The sequence below is a fragment of the Nerophis ophidion genome, linkage group LG04 (genome assembly GCF_033978795.1).
Source record: "Nerophis ophidion isolate RoL-2023_Sa linkage group LG04, RoL_Noph_v1.0, whole genome shotgun sequence".
Lineage (NCBI taxonomy): Eukaryota > Metazoa > Chordata > Actinopteri > Syngnathiformes > Syngnathidae > Nerophis > Nerophis ophidion.
This window is the reverse complement of record NC_084614.1, coordinates 3,848,922-3,859,658: the sequence shown is the minus strand read 5'-3', so window position 1 is coordinate 3,859,658 and position 10,737 is coordinate 3,848,922. Positions and strand designations below refer to the sequence as shown.

General features: G+C 28.1%; 1 protein-coding gene across 2 annotated transcripts in view; it reads left to right on the top strand.

Moving 5' to 3' along the window:
- The first annotated feature begins 7,493 nt into the window (after positions 1-7,493).
- LOC133550763 (mesenteric estrogen-dependent adipogenesis protein-like) overlaps positions 7,494-10,737 on the top strand; it is a 7,498-nt gene continuing 4,254 nt past the window's right edge. Inside the window, exons 1-4 of one of the 2 annotated variants that reach the window (XM_061896778.1) lie at positions 7,496-7,714; positions 7,797-7,900; positions 10,220-10,338; positions 10,400-10,567. In XM_061896778.1, coding sequence (XP_061752762.1) covers positions 7,539-7,714; positions 7,797-7,900; positions 10,220-10,338; positions 10,400-10,567 — 567 coding nt within the window. In that variant the 5' untranslated portion in view covers positions 7,496-7,538. Of the gene's footprint in view, positions 7,715-7,796; positions 7,901-10,219; positions 10,339-10,399; positions 10,568-10,737 lie in introns of both variants that reach the window. The other variant, XM_061896779.1, reaches the window with a different exon arrangement.

Below are 10,737 nucleotides of genomic sequence, written 5' to 3'. Positions count from 1 at the left end.
TAAACTTAATTTTGTTGCATCTTCACCGACTTAATTATATAAAGTTTAAAAAAAATGTAAAAACCTAAGTCACCAAAACTTGTAAAAATTGATTGAAAAATGTTGCGACAATGTTTTAAAGTTACATCAAAGTAAACATGTTTTACATATATATATATTTTAATTAGTCGTGGTGTACTTGATTCTTTCATTTTTGTCCAACTTAATTTTTGGAAAATGTTACTTAATTTTGTTGCAACTTATCACCAAATTAATTTTACCAAGTTTTACCAACCTATAAAATACATTTAATTAGGTCCGCTGTCATTAATTTGCTGACTTTTTTCATGTTTATTCAACTTGATTTTGTTGCATCTTCACCAACTTAATTATATAGAGTTTAAAAAAATGTAAAAACGTAAGTCACCAAAACTTGTAAAAATTGATTGAAAAATGTTGCAACAATGTTTTAAAGTTACATCAAAGTAAACATGTTTTACATATAAATATTTTAATTAGGCGTGGTGTACTTAATTCTTTTATTTTTGTCCAACTTAAATTTTGGAAAATGTTACTTATTTTTGTTGCACCTTATCACCAAATTAATTTTACCAAATTTTACCAAACTATAAAATAAATTTAATTAGGTCCGCTGTCATTAATTGGCTGCTTTTTTTCATGTTTATTAAACTTAATTTTGTTGCATCTTCACCAACTTAATTATATCAAGTTTTAAAAAAATGTAAAAACCTAAGTTACCAAATCTTGTAAAAATTGATTGAAAAATGTTGCGACAATGTTTTAAAGTAACATCAAAGTAAACATGTTTTACATATATATATTTTAATTAGGTGTGGTGTACTTAATTCTTTCATTTTTGTCCAACTTAATTTTTGGAAAATGTTACTTAATTTTGTTGCAACTTATCACCAAATTAATTTTACCAAGTTTTACCAACCTATAAAATACATTTCATTAGTTCCGCTGTCATTAATTTGCTGACTTTTTTCATGTTTATTCAACTTGATTTTGTTGCATCTTCACCAACTTAATTATATAAAGTTTTAACAAATGTAAAAACCTAAGTTCCCAAAACTTATAAAAATTGATTAGACAATGTTGGGAAATTGTTAAAGTTGCATCAAAGTAACATGTTTTAATTTAATATATATTTTAATTAGGCGTGGTGAACTTAATTCTTTCAATTTTGTTCAACTTAATTTTTTGACATTTTTTGGAAAATGTTACTTAATTTTGTTGCAACTTATCACCAACTTAATTTTACCAAGTTTTACCAACCTATAAAATACATTTAATTAGGTCCGCTGTCATTAATTTGCTGACTTTCTTCATGTTTATTAAACTTCATTTTGTTGCATCTTCACCGACTTAATTATATAAAGTTTAAAAAAATGTAAAAACCTAAGTCACCAAAACCTGTAAAAATGTATTAAAAATGTTGCGACAATGTTTTAAAGTTACATCAAAGTAAACATGTTTTACATATATATTTTTTAATTAGGCGTGGTGTACTTGATTCTTTTATTTTTTCAACTTAATTTTGGAAAATGTTACTTGTTTTTGTTGCAACTTATCACCAAATTAATTTTACCAAGTTTTACCAACCTATAAAATACATTTAATTAGGTCCGCTGTCATTAATTTGCTGACTTTTTTCATGTTTATTCAACTTGATTTTGTTGCATCTTCACAAACTTAATTATATAGAGTTTTAACGTTTGTAAAAACCTAAGTTCCCAAAACTTATAAAAATTGATTAGACAATGTTGGAAAATTCTTAAAGTTGCATCAAAGTAACATGTTTTAACTTAGTATATATTTTAATTAGGTGTGGTGTACTTAATTCTTTCAATTTTGTCCAACTTAATTTTTGGACATTTTTGGAAAATGTTACTTAATTTTGTTGCAACTTATCACCAAATTAATTTTACCAAGTTTTACCAACCTATAAAATACATTTTAAGTAGGTCCGCTGTCATTAATTTGCTGCTTTTTTTCATGTTCATTAAACTTAATTTTGTTGCATCTTCACCGACTTAATTATATAAAGTTTAAAAAAATGTAAAAACCTAAGTCACCAAAACCTGTAAAAATGTATTAAAAAATGTTGCGACAATGTTTTAAAGTTACATCAAAGTAAACATGTTTTACATATATATATTTTAATTAGGCGTGGTGTACTTGATTCTTTTATTTTTTCAACTTAATTTTTGGAAAATGTTACTTATTTTTGTTGCAACTTATCACCAAATTAATTTTACCAAGTTTTACCAACCTATAAAATACATTTAATTTGGTCCGCTGTCATTAATTTGCTGACTTTTTTCATGTTTATTCAACTTGATTTTGTTGCATCTTCACAAACTTAATTATATAGAGTTTTAACAAATGTAAAAACCTAAGTTCCCAAAACTTATAAAAATTGATTAGACAATGTTGGAAAATTGTTAAAATTGCATCAAAGTAACATGTTTTAACTTAATATATATTTTAATTAGGTGTGGTGTACTTAATTCTTTCAATTTTGTCCAACTTAATTTTTGGACATTTTTTGGAAAATGTTACTTAATTTTGTTGCAACTTATCACCAAATTAATTTTACCAAGTTTTACCAACCTATAAAATACATTTTAAGTAAGTCCGCTGTCATTAATTTGCTGCTTTTTTTCATGTTCATTAAACTTAATTTTGTTGCATCTTCACAGACTTAATTATATAAAGTTTAAAAAAAGGTAAAAACCCAAGTCACCAAAACCTGTAAAAATGTATTTAAAATGTTGCGACAATGTTTTAAAGTTACATCAAATTAAACATGTTTTACATATATATATTTTAATTAGGCGTGGTGTACTTGATTCTTTTATTTTTTCAACTTAATTTTTGGAAAAAGTTACTTAATTTTGTTGCAACTTATCACCAACTTAATTTTACCAAGTTTTACCAACCTATAAAATACATTTTAATTAGGTCCGCTGTTGTTAATTTGCTGACTTTTTTCATGTTTATTAAATTTGATTTTGTTGCATCTTCGCCAACTTAATTATATAGAGTTTTAACAAATGTAAAAACCTAGGTTCCCAAAACTTATAAAAATTGATTAGACAATGTTGGAAAATTCTTAAAGTTGCATCAAAGTAACATGTTTTAACTTAATATATATTTTAATTAGGTGTGGTGTACTTAATTCTTTCAATTTTGTCCAACTTAATTTTTGGACATTTTTTGGAAAATGTTACTTAATTTTGTTGCAACTTATCACCGACTTAATTTTACCAAGTTTTACCAACCTATAAAATACATTTAATTAGGTCCGGTGTAATTAATTTGCTGCCTTTTTTCATGTTTATTCAACTTAATTTTGTTACATCTTCACCAACTTAATTATATAAAGTTCTAACAAATTTAAAAACGGAAAGTTACCAAAACTTCAGTGATCTGACCAAATAACGAGGCGACACAGGTGGATGGACGTGAAGACGACAGAAAGATATCTCTGATATCTCCAAATATCTTGACAAATATGAGATGATTATATAAATAAGGACGAGCAGGCAGCGGCTCTCACATTCTCCTACTTTCTACAAAATGCAGGAAAAATGATGTCCGTGTATTAAATGCATCAACTTTTTTTTGCTGCTAAATTACACACAACATTATTTTGTCGCCTTTGGTCCGACCTTTCCTAAAAAAAATAAGTTAAAAATCAAATGAGCTGTTTACATGTTAAAAAGAACAAAAAACAACAATTTTTTAACTGCAAAAAATATATATAATAAATAATATCTTATACAATTGCATACAAATATCAGTGTAAAAAAATCACTGGGGTAAAATTCATTGTATAAAAATGAAAAAATGATGTGTGTGAACAAATCAGTGTACAAAAAAATAATGTGCAAAAAAAAAAATCAGTGTAAAAATTCAGTGTAAAATAAATTCCATGTATAAAAAAATCAGTGTTAAAAAAGTTACTTGCATACAAATATCAGTGTAAAGAAATTGTGGTAAAATTCATTCCATAAAAAGTTCAGTGTAGAAAAAAATTTGATGTATAAAAACAATCAGTGTATACAAAGTTCAGTGTAAAAAAAAATCACTGTAAAAATTCAGTGTAAAATAAATTCCCTGTATAAAAAATCTTGTGTTTAAAAAAAAAATCACTGTGAAAATATTCAATGTGTAAAAATTCAGCGGACAAAAAAAAAAATCAGTGCATGAAAAAGTTCAGTGAAAAAAAATATCGGCCTAAAAGTACAATGTGTTAAAATTCAGACTATAAAAAATGAGTATATTAAAAAAGTTTTGTGAAAAAAAAGGTAATTCCATACAAATATAAATAAATGGTAAATCAGTGTAAAAAAATCACTGGGGTGATAAAAAAAATATGTGTATAAAAAAATCAGTGTACATAAAAAGTTCAGTGTAAAAAAAGTTAGTGTAAAATAAATTGCATGTATAAAAAAATCAGTGTAAAAAATCTTCTGTGTAAAAAACATCACTGTGAAAATATTCAATGTGTAAAAATTCAGTGTACAAAAAAAATCAGTGCAGGAAAAAAGTTCAGTGTAAAAAAATATCGGCGTAAAAAGTGCAATGTGTTAAAATTCAGACTATAAAAAATGAGTCCATAAAAGTGTTTAGTGTAAAAAAAAGTTAATTGCATACAAATACCAGTGTAAAAAAATGACTGGGGTAAAATTCCGTGTATAAAAATTTCAGTGTAGAAAAAAGTTTGATGTATGAAAACAATCAGTGTATAAACATTTCAGTGTAAAAAAGAAATCACTGTAAAAATTCAAGTGTAAAATAAATTCCCTGTGTGAAAAAATCTACTGTGTAAGTAACGTCACTGTGAAAATATTCAATGTGTAAAAATTCAGCGTACAAAAAAAATCAGTGCATAAAAAAAGTTCAGTGTAAAAAAAAATATCAGCGTAAAAAGTGCAATGTGTTAAAAGTTAGACTATAAAAAAAGTTTAGTGTTAAAAAAGTTAACTGCATAAATATATCAGTGTAAAAAAAATCACTGGGGTAAAATTCAGTGTATAAAAAATATGTGTATAAAAAAATCAGTGTACATAAGAAGTTCAGTGTAAAAGAAGTTAGTGTAAAATAAATTGCATGTATAGACAAATCAGTTTAAAAAAATCTACTGTGTAAAAAACATCACTGTGAAAATATTCAATGGGTAAAAATTCAGTGTACAAAAAAAAACAGCGTATGAACAAAGTTCTGTGTAAAAAAACCTTGGCGTAAAAATTGCAATGTTTTAAAATTCAGACTATAAAAAACGAGTCTATAAAAAAGTTTAGTGTAAAAAAAAAAAGTTAATTGCATACAAATATCAGTGTAAAAAAATCACTGGGGTGATAAAAAAAAATGTGTATAAAAAAATCAGTGTACGTAAAAAGTTCAGTGTAAAATAAATTGCATGATAGAAAAATCAGTGTACATAAAAAGTCCAGTGTAAAATAAATTTAATGTATAGAAAAATCAGTGTAAAAAATCTACTGTGTAAAAAAACATCACTGTGAAAATATTCAATGTATAAAAAAATTTGGCGTAAAAAAAAAAAATCAGTGCATAAAAAAAGTTCTGTGTAAAAAAATATCGGCGTAAAAAGTGCAATGTGTTAAAATTCCGACTATAAAAAATGAATCTATAACAATTTTTAGTGTAAAAAAAAAAGTTAATTACATACAAATATCAGTGTGAAAAAATCACTGGGGTGATAAAAAAAATGTGTATAAAAAATCAGTGTACATAAAAGGTTCAGTGTAAAAAAAGTCAGTGTAAAATAAATTGCATGTATAGAAAAATCAGTGTAAAAAATCTACTGTGTAAAAAAACACCGGCGTAAAAAGTGCAATGTGTTAAAATTCAGATTATAAAAAATGAATCTAGAAAAAATTTTAGTGTAAAAAAAAAAAGTTAATTGCATACAAATATCAGTGTATAATAATCACTGGGGTGATAAAAAATGTGTATAAAAAAATCAGTGTACATAAAAGGTTCAGTGTAAAAAATGTCAGTGTAAAATAAATTGCATGTATAGAAAAATCAGTGTAAAAAATCTACTGTGTAAAAAAACATCACTGTGAAAATATTCAATGTATAAAAAAATTTGGCGTAAAAAAAAAAAATCAGTGCATAAAAAAAGTTCTGTGTAAAAAAATATCGGCGTAAAAAGTGCAATGTGTTAAAATTCCGACTATAAAAAATGAATCTATAACAATTTTTAGTGTAAAAAAAAAAGTTAATTGCATACAAATATCAGTGTGAAAAACTCACGGGGGTGATAAAAAAAATATGTGTATGAAAAAATCAGTGTACGTAAAAAGTTCAGTGTAAAATAAATTGCATGATAGAAAAATCAGTGTACATAAAAAGTCCAATGTAAAATAAATTTCATGTATAGAAAAATCAGTGTAAAAAATCTACTGTGTAAAAAAACATCACTGTGAAAATATTCAATGTATAAAAAAATTCGGCGTAAAAAAAAAAATCAGTGCATAAAAAAAGTTCAGTGTAAAAAAATATCGGCGTAAAAAGTGCAATGTGTTAAAATTCCGACTATAAAAAATGAATCTCGAAAAATTTTTTGTGTAAAAAAAAAAAAAGTTAATTGCATACAAATATCAGTGTGAAAAAATCACTGGGGTGATAAAAAAATATGTGTATGAAAAAATCAGTGTACGTAAAAAGTTCAGTGTAAAAAAAGTCAGTGTAAAATAAATAGCATGTATAGAAAAATAGGTGTAAAAAATCGACTGTGTAAAAAACATCACTGTGAAAATATTCAATGTGTAAAAATTCAGTGTACAAAAAAAATCAGTGCATAAAAAAAGTTCAGTGTAAAAAAATTCCGACTATAAAAAATGAATCTATAACAATTTTTAGTGTAAAAAAAAAAGTTAATTGCATACAAATATCAGAGTAAAAAAATCACTGGGGTGATAAAATGTTCAGTGTAAAATAAATTGCTTGTGTAAAAAAATCAGTGTAAAAAATCTAGCGTGTAAAAAACATCACATATGAACATATTTAGTGCATTAAAAAAAGTATTCGGTGTTTTAAAAAAAGGTTCAGTATTAAAAAAATCTAATATGATAAATAATATCGGAAAAAGTGATGAATTTTTTCAAGTGATGTGCCTTCAAAAACCAGCCGTGACTAATCGTGGAAGATGTCTTCTTCCACTCATGAGTGTTTGCACAGCATTGATCCGCTTGCAACTGCCGGAAGTGGTTTCAGCCCCTTCAAAATAAGAGCCTGCATACTAATAGTTGATCATATTCGTCTTGTTTTACTATTTAACGATGATTTCATTAAAAAGCTAGGCGTCACTCCTTCAACCCCCACTTTCAGCGACGGTTTGTTGTATTTTACATCGACACTTTTTTCCGAAAATACTTTTATTTTGTTGTAAAACCGGAAGTCTTTTTAGACGTCAACATGTCTATCTTTGTGAGGAGCATGCGCATATATATACCAGGCGGCGTGCGAGTGGCCTCGCAGAAATATAAAGAAGTACAAATATGACACGTCAGAGCCGGATGACGGTGACGGAATTGGACGAGTTCCTCCGGAAACCCCCGAGCGGCGTCTCGGTGACGAGCAGGCGGGTGCGTGCGGAGCCGGAAAGCGGCCTGCTTCTGGTCGACCCCCGCGACGCCGTGGCGGCCAGCGTGGACTTCCAGAGCTCGCTGGGAAGGTGAGAGACGCCCGTGGGGGCTTTTTTTGGTGAGCAAAACCAAGAAGAAAAGGACATTTATGAAAAGTGTCGTCATCGACAGGACGATTACACTGAGCGACTTGTGGGAGTACAGCAGCTTCAGGAAGAAACTTGTGTCCAGGAACATTTACCTGCTGGTGTCCACTCACCTGCCCACTGACACAGGTGTGCTCATTAATATTCATCTTCTTGTGCGCAGGCTCACTTCTTTCAAAAGCTTGTTGTGCACACTCAATTTGTGCAATCGAACAATTAAAACTAGTGAGCGAAATGTTTAAAAAAAGTTCAGTGTAAAAGAAATATTGCATTTAAATTTCAGTGTAAAAAAAGTTCAGCATTTAAAAATAGTGTAAGAAACGCAATTTTAAAATTCAATCCATAAAAAATTCTCTAAAAATATTACGTGTAAATAAAAAAAATCTGTGTTGAAAAAAGTTCAGCGTACAAAAATATAAGTGTAAGAAACTGTGTTAAAATTCAGTCTATAAAAAAATTTCAGAGTAAAAAAATTCAGTGGATGAAAATTCAGTGTATAAAAAAATAAAAAATCACTCTGTAAAATTTCAGTGTAAGATAAAATCCAAGTATAAAAAAATCAGTGTAAAAAAATAATAATAATGATGAAAATATTCAATGTGTAAAATTCAGTGCATAAAAAATTTCAGTGTAAAAAAAAAAAGTTCAACATTTAAAAATAGTGTAAGAAGCGCAATTTTAAAATTCAATCCATAAAAAATTGTCTCTAAAAATATTACGTGTAAATAAAAAAAAATCTGTGGTGTAAAAAGTTCAGCATACAAAAATATAAGTGTAAGAAACTGTGTTAAAATTCAGTCTATAAAAAAATAAGTGTAAGAAACTGTGTTAAAATTCAGTCTATAAAAAAATTTCAGTGTAAAAAAAAAAATCACTGGTCAAATTCAGTGGATAAAAATTCAGTGTAGAAAAATAATCACTCTGTAAAATTTCAGTGTAAGATAAATTCCAAGTATGAAAAAATAATAATAATGATGAAAATATTCAATGTGTAATATTCAGTGCAAAAAAAAAAAATTTCAGCATTTGAAAATAGTGTAAGAAACGCAATTTTAAAATTCAATCCATAAAAAATTCTCTAAAAATATTACGTGTAAATAAAAAAAATCTGTGTTGAAAAAAGTTCAGCGTACAAAAATATAAGTGTAAGAAACTCTGTTAAAATTCAGTCTATAAAAAATGTTCAGTGTAAAAAAAAAAAAAATCACTGGTCAAATTCGGTGGATAAAAATTCAGTGTAATAAAAAAATCTCTGTAAAATTTCAGTGTAAAATAAATTCCAAGTATAAAAAAAACAGTGTAAAAAAATAATAATAATGATGAAAATATTCAATGTGTAAAATTCAGTGCATAAAAAATTTCAGTGTAAAAAAAAAAAAGTTCAACATTTAAAAATAGTGTAAGAAGCGCAATTTTAAAATTCAATCCATAAAAAATTGTCTCTAAAAATATTACGTGTAAATAAAAAAAAATCTGTGGTGTAAAAAGTTCAGCATACAAAAATATAAGTGTAAGAAACTCTGTTAAAATTCAGTCTATAAAAAATTTTCAGTGTCCCAAAAAAAATCGCTGGTCAAATTCGGTGGATAAAAATTCAGTGTAGAAAAAAAATCACTCTGTAAAAAAATCAGTGTAAAAAAAAAAAAAGTAATAATGATGAAAATATTCAATGTGTAAAATTCTGTGCATAAAAAATTTCAGTGTAAAAAAAAAAAAAAAAAAAAAGTTCAGCATTTAAAAATAGTGTAAGAAACGCAATTTTAAAATTCAATCCATAAAAAATTCTCTAAAAATATTACGTGTAAATAAAAAAAATCTGTGTTGAAAAAGGTTCAGCGTACAAAAAAATTAATAGTGTAAGAAACTCTGTTAAAATTCAGTCTATAAAAAAATTTAAGTGTAAAAAAAAAAAAATCACTGGTCAAATTCGGTGGATAAAAATTCAGTGTAATAAAAAAATCACTGTAAAATTTCAGTGTAAGATAAATTCCAAGTATAAAAAAATCAGTGTAAAAAAATAAAAATAAAATAATGATGAAAAAAATATATATATATTCAATGTGTAAAATTCAGTGCATAAAGTTCAGTGTATAGAAATATTGGTGTAAAAAAATCACTGTAAAAATTCGGTGTAAAATAAATTCAATGTATAAGAAATCTAGTGTGTTAAAAAAAATCACTGAAAATATTCGTGTTAAAAAAATCTGTTCCATAAATGAATTGTCCAAAATAATATTTGGTAGTAAAATAAAATACAAAGTGTTGTTTTATAGTTACTTCTCACTCTTGGCAAGACAGAAACATCAAATGTGGTTTGTTGATGAACACTTGATAATGGGACTGTCTGTGGAAATAAACCAAAAAAAACCTTTTTGTTCCAAATCCTACAAAAAATCAGGGACTCGACTCCTCCGCACACATGACTGACACGTGTTCGATTCCCTGCAGATGTGGTGAAGCGCTACGTGGTGTCCGTGGACGGCGCCAACCCGCTGGTCAGGCGCAGGCTGGAGCAAGGTCTGGACTGGGCCATCTCGTCGGTGGCGGGAGAGAGCTACCAGGTGGAGGTAAGTCCGCCCCCTTCACGTTTGCTACGGAGCGCCCTTACCTGACCTCACCTGACCTCAGATGGACCTGAGCGAGACCTTGGACACGTGGGCGGCCAGCAACCTGCCCAAAGACGACAGGACGGGTCTCAGACCTGGGTGGACGGGCGCCTCCTTCACCCTGAAGTACCACTCGGACGCTCTCTTGGACTTTCCGCACTGGTTGGGACTCAGCAGGAGGAAGTTCAAGGTTGGACTTTCTGGCACGCAAATATTTTCGCACTTGACAAATGATACTTGTTAGCATGCTTACTTGGTATGCTAACGTGTTTTAGTGCAGGGATACACTTCCAATCCTACGCTGGGACCAGACTGATATTTCAGGTGCACACGCGCACCTCTGAGTGATATATTTTGGCG